At 43.1% G+C, this 22,057-nt stretch overlaps 1 protein-coding gene across 1 annotated transcript; it reads left to right on the top strand.

Moving 5' to 3' along the window:
* The first annotated feature begins 742 nt into the window (after nt 1-742).
* VPS33A (VPS33A core subunit of CORVET and HOPS complexes) lies at nt 743-20,769 on the top strand. Its single transcript, XM_075898657.2, has 13 exons — nt 743-922; nt 1,716-1,781; nt 2,241-2,368; nt 4,183-4,372; nt 7,115-7,231; nt 9,324-9,498; nt 10,512-10,705; nt 14,662-14,788; nt 14,996-15,063; nt 16,441-16,578; nt 16,992-17,129; nt 17,285-17,453; nt 17,875-20,769. Exons 1-13 carry the CDS (start codon nt 758-760, stop codon nt 18,066-18,068), a joined length of 1,869 nt encoding a protein of 622 aa, XP_075754772.2. The 5' UTR covers nt 743-757; the 3' UTR covers nt 18,069-20,769.
* The last annotated feature ends 1,288 nt before the right edge of the window (nt 20,770-22,057 follow it).

Raw genomic sequence — 22,057 nt, 5'->3', positions numbered from 1 at the left:
TGCTTGTAAATTTCATTGGGTGACCTTAGATTAGTGAAGGAATAAATAACCTTTCCTTATTCTATTTTTCCACACCATTCCTGACTTTCTATATTGCCAAAATATCCCTCCACTCTTTAGTCATTTCTTTTCCAAGTCCTAGTCTTGTTAATCACTCCTCATAGGGAAGCTTTTCTTTATGCCTAAACATTTGTTACCCTTTGTGTACCTTTTCCAAATCCAATACATCTTTTTAAATGGGCTGACCAGAGCTGCATGTGGTATTCAAGATGTGGGTATGCCGTGACTTTATAGTAGAGGCAATAGGATATTTTCTTATCCCTTCCTTTCCTAACGCTTTCCAATAGTCTATTAGCTGTTTAGCTTGCCACTGAACATTGAGCATGTTTTCAATGAACTATTCCCAGTGACTCCAAGCTCTGTTCTTGATGCAACAGCTAATTGAGACCATGTTGTTTCATTCTGGCTGGGATTATAGTTCCCCACGTGCACCCCTGTGACTGTCAGTGCAGAATTCCACCTGCCACCCAGCGCCCTTTGTAATAACGATTGACCCGCCCCCTTTTCCTCAGCGCCAGTTACTCCAGCCCCTCCCCCCAGGACCCAGCGGCGCTCGTCACCACGTCCCCTGGGCAGAACAAGCCCCGCCTGTAACGGCCCCCGTCACCGGGTCACGTGGCTGCTGCGGGGCAGCCTTTATAGCCGGCTGATGCCCGGGCGCTAGGAGGCGGGGTCTGAGTGGAGGGCGGGGGGAGGAATGGAGAGCCTGGCGGGGTCACGTGACCGGCTGTGTCAGGTGATCGGCCGGGCCTGGCGGGGGATGGCGGCGCACCTGAGCTCGGGCCGGGTGAACCTGACGGCGCTGCGCGAGGCCGGGCGCAGGGAGCTGCGCGAGTTCCTGGACAAGTGCGCGGGCTCCAAGGTGAGGGAGCGCCCCTCCCCCCCCCGGGGCGTCAGCTGCTGCCCAGGGACTGGCCCCCGAGACCCCGCCCCCCGCCCGCCTCTCCCCAGGCTCTGAGCCCCCCCCCACTGCGCCTCCCCCCGTCCCGCTCACCCTCGGGTCCCTGCCCCCAGGCCTGGCTCCAAAACCCTCGGGCCCTGCTCTGCGCTGCCTGGGTCTGAGACCCCTGCGGGGCTGCTCCCCCCCCCCCCACGTGGCAGCCCTGGGGTGTTAACTCTTGGAAGCTTTACACACTACATCCATGGTGTGCAGCATCTCTGAAATGTAGCCGCCTCTGTGGGGTAAGAGAGGCAGAGCCTGGGAGTACAAGTCACTGCACAGGAAGTGCCTTTCACTTGCCTTCACTAGGGCAGATAGAAAGCTCACATAATGCTCTGACCAGCCTATAAATGGACTGACAGTGACCATGTCACTGGGTTCAGGTTCTTGACTTGATCTGAGTGGAAATCCATAGTCTTCAGCATTGTCTGTGTGGCTGCACCAAATTTCTTCCAGTGTCCAGCCATCCCAGTCCCTTTGTCTGTCTCCTTTGCTAGATTCACTGATTTTTTTTTCTATTTAGTAAACATCTCTTGGGAAACTTAATGAGTGTATTTGAAGTACATTGTGCTCCTCTGATTCACCCAGTAATTCATGACTGACTTAAAATCGGAACTTCTCCCAAAACAAATGTTTGAGCAGCGTATCACCTTCAGTAAGAGTTTTCTTTCTTCCTTGTGTAAACTGACTTTTCTGAGGCTTTTTTTCTTCCTAGGCAATAGTGTGGGATGAATACCTCACAGGACCCTTTGGATTAATTGCGCAATACTCGCTTTTAAAGGTAAGGTCTACATGACATCCATGTTGTGTTTATTAAGACTGAAATTTCAAAAAGCTCTTTGGACCCTCAGTCTCTTAATGGCTTTTAGAGCCATTAGCACAATTTCTATAAACTGTCCTAGAGTTTGCCTTTCAAATTTACCATGATTTGCTGGGCTAAGGTGTTGTCATATAGCAGATATTCCTTTTGGAATATCGCTTACTGCTCTTCTGCCAACTTTCCTCCTACAGACCAGGTATGTCGAACCTCCATCTTTAATGATAGTGTAACGCAGTAAACTAATAATTTGCATAATAAGCATGTGGAAATAGAAGATTAATTCCATGTTGTTGTCCTTTGATAAGGCATCAGAGTAACAAATAGCAGATTGGGTAACTTAAGCTGATGTAGCCCTTTCTGAAACCAATTTTCAGCATAACAAGAAGCTCTTGATTGAATATCATTTTTGTCTCCTCATAGGAACATGAGGTGGAGAAGATGTTCACCCTCAAGGCGGGCCGTCTGCCACCTGCTGATGTCAAGAATATTATTTTCTTTGTCAGGCCCAAGCTAGAATTAATGGACATAATTGCTGAAAATGTGCTCAGGTATAGTTGGTGTTTCAGTGGAAAGGCAACAGCTGCATCTCAAAACTAGGTGATTGGGCCACACAGTGACAGATTACATTTAATGTTGATAAATGCAAAGTAATGCACGTCAGAAAACATCATCCCACCTATACATATAAAATGATGAGGTCTAAATTAGCTATTACCACTCGAGAGAGATCTTGGAGTTCTTGTGGATAGTTTTCTGAAAACATCTATTCAGTGTGTATGTGGCTGTCAAAAAAGCAAACAATATTGGGAATAATTAAGAAGGGGTTAATCAAACAGAAAATATATTACCTCCATATAATCCGTGGTACACCTATACCTCGAATACTGTGTGCAGATGTGACCACCTCATGTCAAAAAAGATACATTGGAATTGGAAAAGGTTCACAAAAGGGCAAAAAATGGATTAGGGGTATGGAATGGCTTCTGTCTGAGGAGAGGTGAATAAGACTGAGACTATTCAACTTGGAAAAGAGATGGGGGGCATATTTGGGGTCTATAAAAGTAGGACTGGTATCAAGAAAGTAAATGAAGGGCTATTTATTCTTTACATAAGAACTATGGGGTCATTCATTTCATTTGATAAGTAGAAGGTTTAAAACAAAAGGAAGTTTTGCTTCACAAAACATACAATCAGCCTGTGGAACTCTTCCTCAAGGATGCTGTGAAGGCCATTTTTGAACTATAACAGTGTTTGTTTTTTTTTTTTTTAAGCTAGATAAACTCATGCAGGAACGATCCATTAGTCGCTGTTAGCCAGGATGATCAGAGATGGTGTCCCTAGCTTCTCAGAAGCTGGGAATGAGTGATGGGATGGATCACTTGATGATTATCTGTTCTGTTCATTCCTTCTGGGGCACCTGGCATTGGACACTGTCAGAAGACATTTGGTCTGGCCCAGTATGGCTGTTCTTACCTTCCTATTCTTATATACTCAAAGCTGTGATGGTTTAGTGGGGTTCATGTTTTCTTTTTCCCCCTTTTGCCTCCCCACTGTCCCAGGTTCATACCAGGTGTCAGTAGTAAATGAAATAAGTAGGGTAGATTTCGGCCTACTCACTAATAATTAATCTGTCACTTCAGTGTGAAACAGCTACTTAACTTGGCAGGACTAAGATCAGAATCCTCACCTATAGGTACTACACCACTTGAATGCAGTCATTTCTGGGATTGGAGGTTGAGAAGCAGGTGCATAGCAACAAGATGGAGAGGGGGAATTTTTTGCTTAAAGATACCAAGGAGACTCTACTCAGTTTTCTTTAATTGAACATGAATGGTTCCTTGGCAGGCAGTTCTTGTTTGAACGATCCACCCACAGTCAACTGCAAAAAGTAAAGGCAACTCTGTTTGGGATACAAACAGGGCCGGATTAAGACCTGAAGCACTGAAAAGATTATGGTGCCCCCCCCCCCCATATGTAATTCAAAATAAAAACAATACTATACCATAAAAATCTCATCTTTTTTGGTGCCCCTGCTTTGCTGGTGCCCTAAGCATGTGCTTAGTCTGCCTATTGGGTAATCCAGCCCTGGATTCAAACCTGTGGTTCTGAGCAGCATACATCTTGCCAAGCTGCTTAGCCCACAGACCTACTGCTTAGCCTTTAAGCCATTTTGTACAACATGAGGGCTGTGTGCAGGATTGCCTTTATTAATAAGGAACTAGAAAGTACCAGGAATGTGGGTACTTCCATTTATTGCTCCTTTGTCTAAGCAGCACATCTTCTCTGTTGCCAGTCTGAGTAACCATGGTCAGCATGTACTGTGCTTCTATACGCATGACAACTTAAGCTGAGTCTCTTTCAGTGAAGACAGAGTTCGCTCTCCGCAGAGGGACTTCCACATTTTGTTTGTGCCCCGTCGCAGCTTGTTGTGTGAACAGCGGTTGAAAGATCAGGGAGTACTGGGGTCCTTCATTCATCGAGAGCAGTACAGTTTGGACCTCATTCCGTTTGATGGAGACTTGCTATCCATGGAGTCTGAAACTGCATTTAAAGTAAGTCCTGATGTTTCCCTTGAGAAAAATGATACTTTGCACGTTTGTATGGTGTCGTCACCCAAGGATCTCAACACTTTCCAGATGGATTAGCTGCCAGGCAATAAAAGGAGCTATAGAGCAAATGTGGTCAGATTCTGGTAGAACAGTGCACTTAAGAGTTAGAACTCCTGGGCTTTGTTTCTGACTGCCACGATGCACCTCAGAACGAATCACTTTAGGCCGTGTTGTGTGCCAGTTTCCCCATCTGAATAATGTGAGCAATACTTGTACAAACAGCATTTGTGAGGGTAATCTTTACAAAGAACTTCCAATGTATTGTCAAATGTGTGACAAAATGGTAAGTGTAATTGTTAGGCTGCCACACACCATAGTAGCACAAAGACTTAACACTTGTCTTAAGATGGGCCACAGTGCTGTGTCTGTATCCTGCATCACCAGCACAGCACGTGTAATGCCAATTAAATCTATGTGAGGCTTTCAATTTGTTAATGTATTGACTCAAGCCCTGGGTGAGCAGCAGAGGGGTTGTCAGAACATGATAAAACTTGCCAGCTTGGTGACACATTTTCTAATTGACTTGAGTCACCGGAAAGAGACTTTTTGTTGCAGCTCTTACTCGGCAGCATTACATATGGAGCAGCACATTGCTTAGAGGATTCTAAAATAACACATTCCCAAATAGCAATTATTAATTCTTTGAGGATAGAGCCGGCAAGATGAAGAGTTGTGCTGCTTGTGAGACCAGCTCTTTTCATTGCTGGTACACATGAATGTTGTTGCTTTCCAGTCCAGTTACTGGGCTGCTGGCTGGAGTGTTACAGCTGTGGTTTTTCCAGAAGGAGTAATTGAACTACTCATTGTAGCTCCTGGCACCAGCTATTATCTTTCCTATCCTCTTGAATGCTTCTCACTGTTAAGGTCTCTCTGCTCTGTGGAGGAGGGCTCTGGACTTTATCTCAAGGTCATTTATTTCTTCCAAAACTTAATTTGTTCTGTGCATGTCTAAATAACCAGCCCCTGCACCTGCAATGCTGTATGACTGGTTAAATAGCATGGTGAATTGTAGCTTTCATTCTCACTTGGGCTTAGTTCTGGACACCCCTCCAGTTGGCATTGCTGGAAACCACTGTCCTGTTTAACTATGAAACATATACAGGCAGTCCCCGGATTATGTACAAGATAGGGACTGTAGGTTTGTTCTTAAGTTGAATCTGTAAGTCGGAACTGGCGTCCAGATTCAGCCGCTGCTGAAACTGACCAGCGGCTGACTACAGGAAGCCTGAGGCAGAGTTGCTCTGCCCCGGGCTTCCTGGAATCAGCCTCTGATCAGTTTCAACAGGCTGAATCTGGACACCAGTTCCGACTTACATACAGATTCAACTTAAGAACCCCAGGTGTCCCCAAGTCAGCTGCTGCTGAAACTGATCAGCAGCTGATTCCAGGAAGACCGGGGCAGAGCAACTCTGCCTTGGGCTTCCTGTAGTCAGCGCTAGTCAGTTTCAGCAGCGGCTGAATCAGGACGCCTGGGGCAGAGCAGCTGGGGTGCTGCCGGGTTGGTCCAGTAGCGCCCAGAGCGGCGCTGCGGGACCAACCGGCAGTGCCCCAGATGCTCTACCACAGGCGTCCAGAGAAAAGCCTGGTCTGCTGGTGGGGGGGCGTACTAGCTGCGCCCCCCCCCCCCCGCAGAAGACCAGGGAGACGTGGGCGGCGGACCAAGATGCACCGCGGTCCCGCCGCCCGGGTCCTCCGCGGCTTTGCTCCGCGTCTCCCTGGTCTGCTGGAGACCAGCAGACCAGGGAGATGGGGAGCAAAGCCGCAGAGTACGTGGGCAGCAGACAGCCCAGACGCACCGCGGCTGTCCCACTGCCGGTGTCCTCAGAGGCTTTGCTCCCCGTCTGGAGACCAGCAGACCAGGGAGACGCGGAGCAAACCCTGTTCGTAACTGCGGATCCGACATAAGTCAGATCCGAGTAACTCGGGGACTGCCTGTACTGCATGGGTGGGGGGATAGGGACACACAAGAAAGAGCAAGAAAGGATAGCTTACTCCATAGCCCCTTGACTCCTCATACATCATCTGGAAGCTTCTGTAGATGAACAGTTGGTGCAGGGCAGATATAAATCTACCCCACACTGGCTTTGAAAGTAGGATAGGTCAGCGGTCACTAGGGAACTTTTAGTGCATGGCAGCAGGCTTCTCGTGGACAGTTGATGTGCAGCAGGTTAGTGTGGGGTAGATTGACACCCCAACTTGCCATGCACTCACTTTTCATATAGTAAGCCCTTAATCTGACAGCTAGTTCTACCAACAATTCGTTTTTTTGTTTTTTTTGTGTGAGACCTGCATGTTTGTCCATTGGGGCACCTCTGATGTCAACAGCTAGTATCCTGAGTAGCTAGTAGCAAGTAATGACTTTGGATCAGAGATGTAAATACTGGGTACAGCAGTTAACTGGTTAAACAAATTGTTTAACGGTTAACCACTGGCCAGTCGGGGGCTGGGACAGTTAAGTGGTTACCTTGAAAGCAGGCCAATAAGCTTGCCTATTTACTGGGTAACCAGTAAATCTCTTACATTGCTACTTTTTATCACTGACTCATGAGCCAGATTTGAACTAGTGACTTGTGCATGAAAGGCTCTGTATCCTCAGCCATTCCCTTCAGCCACGTTCTACTTACAAGATGAGTATGCTAATTACATATCCTCTATTTCTGTAACCTTTCTTTCCCTGTCATTTAGGAGTGTTACTTGGAGAATGACCAAACAAGTCTGTACCATGCAGCCAAGGGGCTGATGACCCTACAGGCACTCTATGGAACCATTCCACAGATCTTTGGGAAGGGAGATTGTGCACGGGTAAAATATCTGTGTTTTTTAGCTGCATTAATGTGTGTTGGCTTTATTGATGCTTTGGGTCATAAGCTGCATTTTGGCTGAAATAATTCAGTTTCTTACAGAGCATATTACTGTAATTAAGGACCACTTCTGAGTCGCTCCCCTAAAGGAACATCTGTATAAATGTGTTCCCTGCCATTCTTTTTACCTATCCAGATTAGGGATGTAATAGTGTAGTTGATGAACTGAAGACTACATGCACCTCCCCCTCCGCCCAGGCAAGTAAGTTTTTGTTTTTTTAAAGCAGGCTGCCCAGTAGCCTGGCTCAGTCTCAGCTTGTACCAAGTCTGGGACCTACCTCTCATGGCAGCTCTGTGTTTAAAGGGTATTAGGAACCTGGCAAGCAAGCAGCCCAGTTCAGTCCTGGGTTGTGCCAGATCTGGGACCTACCCCCACTGTGGCTCTGCATTTAAAGCTTATTAGGAGCCAAATGGGCAGGCAGCCTTGCTTGGTTCCAGTTCGCACCAAGTGCAGGAGCTCAGATCCCTCACTGGCAGGGGCTGCTGCCATCCCCATGCAATTGCTTCTGTATCACAGGCGGCAGCGTGGAGCAACAGGCAGCCAATCCATGAGGGAAGCTGGTTTTTAAATTGTTTCCCTTCGTGGACCAGCTACAGTCTTGCACTGCATGCTGCTGCCTCTGGAGCATGTTTGGCTGCTGGACTACAGAATAGTTGACAGATAAGAATTCATGAAGTTAATCAACTATTCAGTTAACCAATATTTAACATTCCTAATCCAGATATTTTCTCCCCCAAGTCACCTGTCTGCTGAGACTGGTATTATATATTTCTATTTTGCTGTAGTTTGGCCAGTTTGTTTACTTTTTATAATCCCTCTGGTATTGAGATCCCAGAAATTTGTGGGTGAGGTTCTGTGGCCTGCAATGTGCTGAAGGTCAGATTAGATTATCGCTATATTCCTTTCTGGTCTTAGTCTATGAATTTATGAAATTAGAGTTAAGACCTATTTGACCCCTGACCAATGCAAAGATTGTGGTGTATGTACTACTTTAGTGCTTTGTGTAGTTTAGTTTAAATATCCCACAGTTGGGCTTGCATGCCGCCTCATGAGACAGTTCAACAGAAAAATGGATGACCTAACTTCATCCTTTTTCTCCTGGTTAGACTGTCTTTTTTTAGGGATCTGAAAGTGTAAACGTGTACACAGTTAATCAATGAGCCTGAGCTGTATCAGAGGCAGCATCATTGCGGGGGTGGCAGATGGGCGGGTTTACACATTTATCTAAATAAATGCATTTTAATATTCCTACTCTCTTTACCACACTAAGTAGCTCCAAAGACAGAAGGGAATTATCTACTTATAACTGAAACATTTAGGTACAGGTTGAAACTCTCTAGTTCAGCACATTCTGGTCCAGCAAAATCTGTAGACTGGCATGATTTTAGTTAAGTGGATGTCCACTTATCATGGATGTGGCCAAGTTTCCCATGATCCCATAACATTTGTTTACATCCATCACTCCTGGCTCTCAGTGTTCTGTGCTATTATTTAGCTCTAATTTACCCCTAAATTTCATCTTAGAGCCCAGTAAGCAGTGGAAATGTTGCTAATGCTGCTAGACCATATTGACCTCCTGTGGTTTGGAAAATTCTCTAGTTCAGAATTGGTCAAGTCCCGAGGGTGTCAGACTAGAGAGGTTCAACCTTTATGTTCATCTTTATTCATCACGTAGTCAAGTTATTTGTGTCATGCCCTTTTGCTCTCTCCCTTTCAGTCCCTTACCAGATTTTGTTGTTGTTGTTGTTGTTTTCTCAAATCTTTGCAGTTCATAAGTCCTTCTTTTGGTAAGAAAGCATCTGGAACTGAATGCACAGCTGTGGTTCTGTCACTGTTCTGTCAGACTAAACTAGCAATCTTCACTATAGAATAGTTTAGTTTGTTTCTTAAAGGCCCTTTCTCCACTTGTACCAGTTACACAGCTTGCCTCTACTACCCTTGACTTCTTTCCCTATCTTTGTGTCCATAAAGCTAGTTGTTATACCCATCTCTTGTGGCCTGAGCTATAATGAACCAAATATTTTATTTCCAGCATGTGGCTAACATGATGATCAGGATGAAGCGAGAATTCCCTGGAGGCCAGAACTCAATATTTCCTGTCTTTGATACCCTCTTATTGCTTGACCGCAATGTAGACCTGTTGTCACCGTTAGCTACTCAGCTTACATATGAAGGCCTTATTGATGAAATATATGGGATTCAAAATAGTAAGTGCTGCAAATTATGTACAGCAAAACTCTGTTTTTAATGGAATAGAATAAAATTCCTGAGTGCTAGAATAAATTACAGTGTGCCCACTAGAAGTCTGCTCCATGCATATTGGGATAAAAGTGTGAATAACTCTTCTGAGCCTACAGAGGGATTACGTAGTTGCTTGGTGTAACTAAAAACGCTATTTTCAATCCTAACAAGGTCAACTCAGTGCTTCATTCTGCTTAGGGGAGAGGGATAGCTCAGTAATTTGAGCATTGGCCTGCTAAACCCAGGTTTGAGAGTCTAATCCTTGAGGGGGTCATTTAGGGATCTGGGGCAAATCTGTCAGGGATGGTACTTGGTCCTACTGTGAGCGCAGGGGACTGGACTGGACTCAATGACCTTTTATGGTCCCTTCCAGTTCTATTAGATAGGTATATATTATTATATTATTCACCCTTCCCAGAAAGATGAATTTAGCACAGGGCTCTTTGCTTTCCGTGAGTCCTGGAAATGTCAGCTGTACACAGACATTAGTGTCTGAGGACACTTTTCATAAGAGTAGGGATTTTAGATAAAAAGTCCCCTCAACATGCTGTTTGTTTCCACCTGCCCCTGAAGCAGATGTTCTCTGTAAATTTAAGCTTACAGTGCTTTCTTTATTGTTCAGCACCTTCAGCAGGTGAGCAGAAGGATCTTCCTGGTGCTGTATTGATCTGTGTATAGGACTCTTCCTTTATGTATAGCTGGTGGGGATTTTTATCCTTTCAAATTAGAGAAAAGCATGTATAAAAACTAGCACAAAGACATGGCCCAGCCCCAAAGAGCCCGTGCTGAGGAAATCTTTAAACCAGCATAAGTTCCTCCAATGTTCTAGTCAGCCCTCCACAGCTCTTTCAAGTTGTAGGATGAGTGTTTATGCTAGGCTAGAACTGCCTCTTTCTTGGAAAGCTTCTGGTGGTGGTTCAGATTAAGTACTGAGATCTGAGCTCTTAATTTGTCATTTATTTTCTTGCTGTGTTGGTAGCCTATGTGAAACTCCCGCCTGAAAAGTTTGCTCCTAAGAAGCAGGGTGAGGGCGGCAAGGATCTCCCCACAGAACCAAAGAAACTCCAGCTGAATTCTGCTGAGGAACTGTATGCTGAAATTCGAGACAAGAACTTCAACGCTGTGGGGTCGGTGCTGAGCAAGAAAGCCAAAATTATATCTGCTGCTTTTGAGGTAAAGAACCCTGTGTGCTGCTGTACTGTGCAGTAGGCTTGTGATCTGGATTGCTCCTGGGTGGACTTGACTCCATAGCAGACTTGAGCATGAAACAAGTCTACAATCCACTATTACCCCTTTCTATGCCAAACCTTAATATTGCATGAATGTATCTTTTGGCCATTTATTTCCTAGTTTGCAGTAACAATCATATAGCAGAATCTCATAATTTTACATGACGTGTTTTGTTGCGCATATTTCAACAGAATAAGAATATTCAGCAAATTGAGTTTTCAGATGATACTTCCCAAGGCATACTAGTACAGAATATAACATAACCTTGTCAAAGTGGTGAACATGGAATACAGGGTGTCAGTCACACAGGAAGTTGGAGATGCAGCAGAGAATTGAATCTGAGTGACTGGATCATCCTCCCGCCTTTAGGTAAACTGAAGAAATAGCAATTGGAGGAGCAGGGCCCCAGAGCTGTGGAGGGCTGACTAGAGCATTGGAGGAACTTATGCTGGTTTAAAGATTTCCTCAGCACGGGCTCTTTGGGGTTGGGCCATGTCTTTGTGCTAGTTTTTATACATGCAACAGTGAGACCCTGACTGGGGACTTGTAGTTGCTATCACAGTACAAGTATACAATAATAGGAGTATACATGGCTAGTAGATGCTAGTTGCCTTTAGTAGCTAACTGGCACCCCTTACAGGTAGGGACGTAAAATCCTGTTTAATTACCGTAAAATCTTGAGTATAATGTGCACCAATGTATAATACACACCCTGACGTTTGAATCTTAATGAAAAAAGCTGAACTCCTATATATAACGAACCCCCATTGTACATCAAGCTTACCTCAGACATTTTTCTTTAAAAAGGCCAGGAGCCAACCCACCAGCACCAAACCCAGCCTCACCCACTTCCTGGAGGTGGCCCAGGGCTGCAGGAGAGTGGGAGGGAGGGACATGCCTCTTTCATCTGCAGGCTTGCCCAGGAAATGCGCGCGCAGCCTGGGGAGCCGGTGGCAGAGTTTGAAACCTTCCCCTCCACCCCCCTGACAGCTGCCCGCACGCCACGCCAAGCTTGCACCTGCTGCAGGGACCCCCGGGCGCAGTGTGAAGTAGCAGGCAGGCAGAGAGCCAGGGAGCTGCAGTCTGGCAGTGCCACTGGCTCCTCACCTTGTCCGGGAGCCTGGCAGAGCAGCAGCCCCTGTGCCATGCTGCAGCGGGAAAGTTTGTGTGGAGGTGAGGGGGAGTTCCCCGGCCCGAGGCTACTTACAAGTTTGTCAGCTTCTGCCAAAATAAAACTTTGAAATATAGCTCCTATGTATAATGCACACCCTGACTTTGATGATAAATAACCAGGAAAAAGTGGTAATTATACTCGATTTTATGGTAAACTTAATATTTAACTGGTTAACTGATTAAACAGGGGTAGGTGGGGAGGTTGGCCTGGAGTGGCTCCCCCATCATGGGCAGACATGCTCCACCTGGCTGCTTCTAGTCTGGTGCAGAGCTGTCAGCTCCCAGCCTATGTGGAGTAGGAACCAGCAGCCTCGTGTAGACACCCACTGGGGCTGGAGCAGCCCTCTGCAGTGGGACACAGGCAGGAGGCTGTTCTCTGGGTACCAGTTAACCATTACCCAGTAACATCCCTAAAATTACAGGTGTGTAGTTTACTAACAGTGAGACTCCAGTTGACCTGTTAGCTGTTGCACATCAGCAGTATATTGAACACTCTTCTCTTTCTCCCCCCCCCCCCTTAAAAATGAGCACAGGAAAACTAAAACACAAGTCAGTAAGTACATACCTGTAACCTGCTGTCCTAACTGTGTGTTAATACTTTTGTGTACCTTCAGGCTGTTTATAGTCATTCCTGCCATTTTTAAGGCCAGTTAGATGTACCCTATACCAATCTAAATTGTGCATTCAGACTTGACTTGCAATAATAGACATTAACTGGGATATTAGTGTTGAAAGCTTCCGAAGTTTAAAATACTTCACACTGGAAGGGAGGGAAGAGATGTGAGAGATTGTCAGATGTAATAGGTGATAATGAAATGGCAGTACTCTTGCAGCAACTGGCTTGTAAATTGCAGTCTCCATTATCTCTCTCCTGCCTGTACTTGCCCATTTATATAGTTTAAATTTTGGTCAAGATAATTTTTTCAGAAACATAACTTTTTTTATTTTTGACTTGGTGAAACCCCAATGCCTGGATTGTTCTAAGAATTCACATATGTCTATGCTTCATCAGACAAGGTTTTCTAGATCAGTGGTTCTCAAAAAGAGGGTACACAGTGGACTTCTGAGGGGTACATCAGTTCATCTAGGTATTTGCCGAGTTTTACAACAGAGTCCATAAATATTAACAGTCCGTACAAACTAAAATTTCAAACAATGAGTTGTTTAAACTTCTCTATATATCATACACTGAAATATAGGTACAATATTTATATTCCAATGGATTTATTTAGAATTGTATGGTAAAATGAGACATTAAGCAGTTTGTCAGGAATACTGTCGTGACACTTTTTTTGTATTTTTATGTTGGACTTTGTAAGCAAGCCATTTTTAAGTGAAGTGAAACTTCAAACTATACAAGGCATATCAGACTCCTGAAAGGAGTAAAACAGCCTACAAAGGTTGAGAGCCACTGCTCTAGATTTCTTGGGGAAGACTTTTACAGATTGGTACTAACTTTAAAATAGGGATATAAGCAACTTATACTTATCAGATAGTCGACTAGTCACTTCTTCCCCACCTCTTTTGCTTTCTCTATTAGAGGCAGCAAGAGGGGGAGCAGGAGCTGTTGCTGGGGGGAGCCATCTCAAAAGCTGGTTCCCCCAGCACCATCTCTGCCAGGGGCAGGGGAGGCAGAGGGTTAGGGGGACTGGGCGCAAGCCAGGGATAAGCAGTGGGGACGCAGCGCGAGCTGGGAATCAGCTGTCCCAGCTCACACTGGGTTCAGCCTTTTAAACGTATCAAAAGCCTGCCAGCTCTGAATACATTTGAAAGGCAGAGCTTCAGCGGGGTTAGCTCCCAGTTAGCTAACCCTGCTGTGGCTCCCCAGCATATCGACTAATCAAATAGTCAATGGAAATTCCATCAACTAGTTGATTAAACTAAATTTAACATCCCTGCTTTAAAAGTTATTTCAAAATAGGCAACGCTTGAGTTTTGGTGAGTGGGAAAATGCTGTCTCCATTCCCCTTCCTCAGGGTGCACCTAACACTTCATACTTCTCTGACAGCTTTCATTTGAGGAATTGTGAGCTCCTCCTTTGCCTCTTTGCTTTACATCTACTGCATGTTACCTTATCCTAGGAATTTAATGGCGCATCTGTAGTGTTTATGCTCTTTAAATAGGTCAGAGTGACTGCATCACAACTCCAGTGAGTCAAGATCTTAAGTATCTCATCATACCACTAAGATGTATTTGTATGGAGGATCAGCAGCCATTCCTCTTGTCTACCGAAGGAGATAAAACTTCATTTCTGTGGGTCTCAGTCTCCCTGTCTGTGAAATAGGGATTGTAATACTTCTCAACCTCAGTGGACATATGATGCTTACTTCACAAATGTTCATTAAGCACTTTGTGCCTTCTATGCAAGAATATCAATAGGAGTACAAGATGTTGGGCTATTTTAATGTAATGGCATCAAGAAACATGATTAGCAGCCTGTCCGCTAAAATAAGAGATCATGCCAAGTTTGGTTTTCTCATGGTGCAGTAACACCTCAGCTTTATTAACTAATAAAGCAACAGTGCTGTTCTTGGAAACATGTTTTTTGAAATTGCTCTGTCTAAAAGATCAGAAGTTACTGAAGGTATCTGATCTGTGTTGCAAAATGACAGGATGGTATAATGAAGCTCACTACTTAAAGCAATGAACAGAGTATACAACTAAAAATACACCTTTTAATGAAATGATTTAACAGATGTTGATTATTGTAATTGCTGGGTTTTTAGGAAAGGCACCATGCTAAAACTGTTGGGGAGATCAAGCAATTTGTTTCTCAACTGCCACATATGCAAGCAGCTAGAAGTTCTCTAGCAAACCATACCTCGATTGCAGAGCTAATCAAAGATATTACTAGTAAGTATCCTTTTCAATGTTCCACGTACAGTTGATCTTATGATATGGCTTGCAGCCAAAGATGTAACTTTGCTGATTTCATCATAAATTCTGATACCAGGAGCAAAATACTGGCCTTATTTACATCTGGGCAACTGCTGAAACCATTTAACGTGAATAAACTAACTCTTAAGTACTGACTCACTAAATTATTGCATTTTTTTTTAGCGTCAGAAGATTTCTTTGATAATTTAACAGTAGAACAAGAGTTCATGTCAGGAATAGACACTGACAAGGTGAGTGGAGAATAGGTATCTTGCTTGTTTGTGATTTTTATCTTGTTATAAGTAGTCTAAAATACTCCTAAAAAAGATGGGAGGGATGTGTGTGGGGGAGAGTAATAAAGAGAAGCCTAGACAGTTGGTGACTGGTTTGATGCTGGTATGGAAAACTTTCAGTATGTTCCTTGTGCATTTTGGAAACACTCTTTCCAAGTGGTGCATTTCACTTTAGTAAGCTTTTTTTTATATGAGTGTCTGAATCTGCAAGAAAAAAGGGCTTTGCCCCTCTATGGGCTCCTTTGCAAAAGGACTGAAAAAAGGGAAAGCTTTCAGAGATAGATAGGAAGGGCAGGATCCAGTTGCAGTCAGGACAAGATTACTGCGCTGCTTTTCCTGCTGTCTGGAAGAAGTATTTTTATCCCACAGAGCCATTAATAGGGCCTCTTAATGAAGATCTGGGTGGATGTTCTCACCCACCTACACTTGATATTTTGAATAAGACCATGTTTGCCTTGTACACACAGGCTGATATTCTAGATGCATCTTTTCCTTGGAGGGCTGGGAAAGAATTTTTCTCTCAGGGCTGGATTGACCAAAGCAGGGTGGATTTTGTCACCTTCTACTCCGCTTAGCTGAGTATGTGACGGGGTGAAATAGAAGGTTGCCATATTACAACTTGTATATAAAACTTGTAGCCAATGTCCATTGCAGGGATTTGCTATGGAAAGGGTACACTACTCAGATAAATTGGTTTGGGAAAGGATTAGGAGGAAAATATCCCTTATGGGAGCTGAGTAAGAGGAAGTTCTTACAACTCCTGGGAGCCTATCTCCTCCTCCCTCCACAGTATGGTTTGTTGCCAAACATAAAGCCACAGCTTTGTTCACTTTAATTAAACATGGTCCATAGCCTCCTGTCTGCCTTCTATCATTAAGGGGCAATAGAGTTGCTGTACTGCATTTTCTATCCAACGTGGGGAGACTTGAGTCACCATTACATTACTCTGGTTTCTTGCATGTTTTGCAAGACAGGCAACTGACTGAGTTTCAGTGCTTTGACTTGTATGATGCTATTATAATATGGAGGTGAGAGAAAAATCAAGGGCGAGTGTTTGTAAACCTCTTCCAGAGTAACAAATATGATCCTCCATTTCAATTGTTGAGTCACTCCAATTGGCAGAGTGTTAATTGGAATCCCCAATGCCACAGTGCTATTTCAAAAATACTGAAGCTGCTTACTCTTCCCATAGTGATGGACAAGGAGGTAAAAGCATTTTCTGAAACATTGTTTTTGCCTATAATGGAAAAGCAAAAGCAGAGCTTTTCTTTTCTGCTAATATTAAAATCTTAAACTATATTTTGGTTGACAGCTGGGATGTCTGTTTCTTTATAGATCAACAATTACACTGAAGATTGCATTGCTCAAAAACATCCACTGATCAAGATATTAAGGCTGGTTTGCCTACAATCCGTGTGTAACAGTGGACTCAAGCAGAAGGTGCTGGACCATTATAAAAGAGAGATTCTCCAGGTCAGGCTATATTTACATTATAATACTGGTTTTTTAATTTTTTTTTATTTTAACAAAATGTGAAATATATTTAAGGTTTGCATATACTTTTTATTATTTTGGCTCACTGTCATACTCTTTTGCATACTTCAGAAAGACATTTGTAAATGTGCATTTTAACTCTACACATTTATTCTCTTATGAGTTTTCTTAATGAAGTAAAAGCTGTCTTTAAAATTAATGTTTAAATGAAAATATTTTAAAATTGTTTGTTTAAAATATAGATTTAAAATATTTGCCTTCTTGCTAACCTTGATTGTGACTTCAGCAAGTTATTCTGTTCATGTTGAAAATCTTTTTCTTTTCTGTGTACTTGCTCTTGATGCATAAATATGACGGTGTACTACATTAAAGGCAAAATCTTCATGTTATAGACTTATGGCTATGAACATATATTGACATTAAACAATTTGGAAAAGGCTGGACTCTTAAAACTTCAGACAAGCAGTAGAAACAACTACCCAACAATCAGGAAAACCCTGCGCTTGTGGATGGATGATGTCAATGAACAGGTAAACTGAATACTTCATCCTCCTACTGGCCTGTCTATTGATAGGGCACAGACTTGGGGCAGAGGATAGCTTGAACATTGCATAATTTAAATATGCTGAAGTTTCACTTTTCAGTAGAATACTCCACTGCTGCTCATTTCCCTCTCCTTATATAGAATCCAAATGATATTTCGTATGTGTACAGTGGCTATGCTCCATTAAGTGTGCGTCTGGCACAGCTGCTTGCTCGCCCAGGGTGGCGTAGCATAGAGGAAGTTTTAAAGATGCTCCCAGGACCCCACTTTGAAGAAAGGCAGCAGATACCTACTGGTCTTCAAAAAAAGCGTAAGCGTCTTTGGAATAACTTAATTAGTCTGGGACTCTTCTTTTCTTAAATTCATTTATAGAGCTTGGTGTGACTAACAGCATACCTCTTCAGTTCATTTGATTAATAATTCTAGATATATTATCTTCATAACTTCAGTACAATTAACCTAATTTGATCATTGCCTTATGGTATAGATATAATGCTACAGAAGAGCTAGGAATTATCAGTAAATCTCATAGTTTTCCTACTGTAAAATGGGGATATCTCCTTAGAATTTTTACAAAGGCCTGGAGGCAGTGACTTGCTCAAGGTCACTGGCAGAGGCTTCCCATCCTTTTTATAATTTGACTAAATACATGCTTGAGTTTTGGCCCTAGATTGATTTCAGAATAAAATTGTTTCTGTACCAGTTTGTAACTCTCTCTCTAAATGTTTTAGGTCAACAGGGAGAAAACAGACTAACCTTGGTGTTCTTTCTGGGAGGCGTGACGTATGCTGAAATTGCTGCACTGAGGTTTCTTTCTCAGATGGAAGATGGTGGCACAGAGTATATCATTGCCACCACTAAACTAATCAATGGCACAAGCTGGATCAAATCCTTAATGGAAAAACTGGAGCCCCCACCTTTTTAGAAGCTATGGAAAAATCCACTTAAATTCTTCAGTCTGCATGTTGGTGTTCAGGGACCTCCACCATTGCCTGTTCATTGAGAACAGGAAATTACATCTGCATCAGTGCACTCAATAGCTATATATTTTGCTCTCTATTTCTGCTACATACAGAACTTTCTAATAGAATGACTCAGCGCGATAAAGGAATATGAGGAAATAAAAATCAGTATCAGAACTCTGTTGTTTGAAATATAAAGTCATAGAACTCACCAGTCAGCATAACACTTGCTCCTTTCTGTTCCTCTGACAATTTTTTTCTAGTGTCTCTTAAATTGCCAGAGCTCAGTGAATCTTCACTGTAACAAAGGGTGACTGTCCTATAATTTTAATTGATCTATGCCAAAAGTTTTTCCTGGTGTCTTTAGTTCTCCCTTCCTTACTATAATTCTAGTAATCCTACTCACACCTTTCCTTTGCTCCTACCACCGCCCTACATTTGCTTTGGTTAAAAAGCATCTGTGATGGATACTAGGGAGTCTGCTGCCTCACCATCAGGGACTCCCTTTCATGCTGGTTTGTTGTGGCAAAGTACAGAGCTTCCCAGCATGTACTTTCACCAGAAACACACAAGTAGGAATGTACCCAGCTGCAGTTACAAGCAGCATTAGTGATCATCCTCTCCATGGGATAGTTACGCCCAACTCATGCTCTCACCTCCTCTGAAATGTAAACTTAAATTATACCAGCTTGTGCTACAGAGGGAGCTGAACAGCATAAGATCATAAAGTGTACCCTTCTCCCTCTATGTAGAAAGGAATATGCAATAGCCTTTGGCCCCTGACTTATGATTCCCCCATACTGATTTGATTAGCAAATAAGTTTAACTACAAAATATAGGTTTTTAAAGGATAACAAATAGATCAAAGCAATTGCAATAATGAAAGTACACTGTAAACAATACACTAAATAGGGTGAAGAATTTGTAGCCTGCTTGTAGTCTTACCTGCACAAATTTCTCTAACCCTTCTACAATGTAGGGACACACACCTTTGCCCAGTTCCTAGGGCTCAAGGTGCAACCTTGTTAATTTACACACCCACCCTTACCCAATTCTTAAGGTTCAGGGTCCATTTTCCTGTGGATTTTGCAGGATCTTTAGCCACTGAAAGAGCCTCACACAGTAATATCCTTATCCTCTATTTATTGACAATTCCCAAACAAGCAGAATACACATGCTAAGCCCACAGTGTCATGCTCACCAATCCTGATAAAGGCAGGCAGACTTCCCCTGTTGGCCAGGCAAGGTCAGTCTCTCTGGATTTTAGCTGCTGCACATCTCGGTTGTGCGGAAGAGTCCTGGGAGCTCTTATCTTAAGTGGGGTCTTGGATGTGAGTAGTTCTTCTTGATCTCCTTCTTGGATCCCAGTTTATATAATGAAACCTGAGTCTTGCTTAGCTATACCGTAACCAATAATTTTACTAATCAATCAGCACAATTACCTAACCAATCATACCCCATCACCTTAATTTATTTACACCTAGCAAAATTAATTATACAACTGACAAACAGTTACAAATCAGACAGAGATCACACACAAACAATAGGAAAGTGTAATGACAATGATCATAGAATGAGAATTCCACAACATTCTCTATTGATAAGCAGTAGTTTCTTGCCAGACAGAATGGTGTTATTTAAGTTTTCTTTACCCATCCTGAGATTTGTTCCTTTGGCTGGTGACAGTGGAGGAGCTATCAGGGCAACGTCCCTTCCTCATAGCTTGGTGTGACACTTTTTAATACAAAATAGATGGAATGTGAGTATGTAATTCTTCAATCTGGCTACAGAAGGCGGCTTTGGTTCAGGCTTAGCACAGGCCTTCCAACATGGCTACAGAAAAGCCATATTGTTACAGTAGCATATGAACAGAAGATTCTAAGGGGCAAGCTCAAGATGATTCTTACTAACAACCACAGGACATACCACACTAATACCAACCCTGGTACCTTCTCTTGCAACAAACCCCGTTGCCAGCTTTGTCCACATATTCATTCTGCTGATACCATTATTGGACCTAACCAAGTGAGTTTAAGATCAAGAACACACATTCCTACGCATCCAGAAATATAATTTATGCAATCATGTGCCAAAAGTGTCCGTCTGCTATGTACATTGGACAAATGTCTCAGACACTTTGCCAAAGGATTAATGCCCACAAAACAGATATCAGACAGGATCACAAAGAAAAAAACAATTTCTTGCCATTTCAGCCAGAAAGGACACTGTCTCAATGACTTAACCACCTGCATTCTGCTACAAAGACCTTTTACATCTGCACTTAAAAGGGAATCCTCTGAACTGTCATTCATGTTAAAATTCGACACTCTCTGGGGGGGATTGAACAAAGACCCCAACTACCTTACCCATTACCAAGATAGCGTCCCCAATTATCACCTCTAATACCATTAGCTCACAGACATCTACCTTTCCCCACCTCTAATATCATTAACTCACAGACACTTACCTTCCTTCCCCCCCTCCCCCACATCCCCCTTCTGTTCTGAAATGTGATTAGTCCTTTTCATATGTGTTCATTTTTTTTAATTGTATCCTTTGGTATATATGGTTGTGACTATTTTCTTCCATTATTTGATCTGAGGAAGTGGGTCTGGCCCACAAAAGCTCATAATCTAATAAACCATCTTGTTAGTCTTTAAAGTGCTACATAGTCCTGCATTTTGCTTCAGCTACACCACACTAACACGGCTACATTGCTATTACTAAGGGGCAAGCTGTACTTGGATACAGCTCTGAATTGCTCGGTGTTCCATTCACAGGCTGAAAATCCCCATAGCATGGGTCTAGCATCTCTCCCATTTTAGTCTTTGTTTCATGGGTGTTTCTAGGAGTTTTCTTGGGTGGGGAGTCAGTGAAGAATTCCAGATGATTTCACTCCCCTCCATATATATTGTACATATAGCAGGACTTCATGTAGGTTCCCATACTGGTCTGTGGAAAAAATACATCCCAATATGAGGGCAAGAGTAATGTTGTTTCATCATATGTCTGCCCACTATCTAGGCTGAAAGAATCTTGTCTAGTGGGTGTTCCCTAAGTACCAACTACATCTGACATACAGACATTAATAAATATTCTTAACATCAGCTACAAAAATTATACATATATGTAACAAGAGGGTAATCATAACCTCTCCAATGACACTTCATATTATTTATCTTAGATAAAATACATTATCATTATAATATCACTGTAAAGTATATGAGATGCAGTATGACAGTGTGAATCTGTCACACCTCCCCACTGCTGTCTCCCTCTCAGACCCCCCCATAACCTCTCCTGCACCCCAGTACCTACCCTGAACTCCTGTCTGTACCCAACTTCCATCCCAGACCCAGCATCCTCTCCATAGAAAAGAGTGGCCCTTGATCACTTACCAACTCCAATAAAAAATTATTGTCCAACCCTGCCCTAGCTCCTTCTTGGGGGTAACTATTTCCACTGCCCTACCACAAACTCATTTACTATCTGACTACCTTTAGAGTGAGTGATATTTTCAAGTATCTTTTTTCTATGACATCAGTCCCTTGGCCCAGCTATTACAGCAGGGCTGTGTCTACACTGGGCCACTTATTCTGGAAAAACAGCCGCTTTCCAGAATAAGCTGTGAGCTGTCTACACTGGTCGCTTGCTTTTCCAGAAAAGCAATGATGATCTAATGTAAAATCGTCATTGTTTTTCCGGAAAAACTATGCTGCTCCCGTTTGGGCAAAAGTTTCGGAAAAGGGCCAGTGTAGACAGCACAGATTTCTTTTTCGCAAAAATTTCGGATCGCGAAAATGACGATCGGGGCTTTTTTGTGGAAAAGCGCGTCTACATTGGCACGGATGCTTTTCTGGAAAAAGTGCTTTTCCGGAAAAGCATCCTGCCCATGTAGACGCGCTTTTCCAGAAATACTTATAATGGAAAACTGTTCCGTTTTAAGCATTTC

Source organism: Pelodiscus sinensis, chromosome Z (genome assembly GCF_052426305.1).
Source record: "Pelodiscus sinensis isolate ZL-2025 chromosome Z, ASM5242630v1, whole genome shotgun sequence".
NCBI lineage: Eukaryota > Metazoa > Chordata > Testudines > Trionychidae > Pelodiscus > Pelodiscus sinensis.
This window is presented reverse-complemented; position numbering and strand designations above follow the sequence as displayed.

Bases quoted from the DNA above. Each gene is read 5' to 3' on its own strand.
- VPS33A (XM_075898657.2), top strand. From the start codon at position 758: ATGGAGAGCCTGGCGGGGTCACGTGACCGGCTGTGTCAGGTGATCGGC. The intron at 4,373-7,114 runs GTAAGTCCTGAT...CCTGTCATTTAG, and splicing joins AGTCTGAAACTGCATTTAAA to GAGTGTTACTTGGAGAATGA. The intron at 9,499-10,511 runs GTAAGTGCTGCA...CTGTGTTGGTAG, and splicing joins AATATATGGGATTCAAAATA to CCTATGTGAAACTCCCGCCT.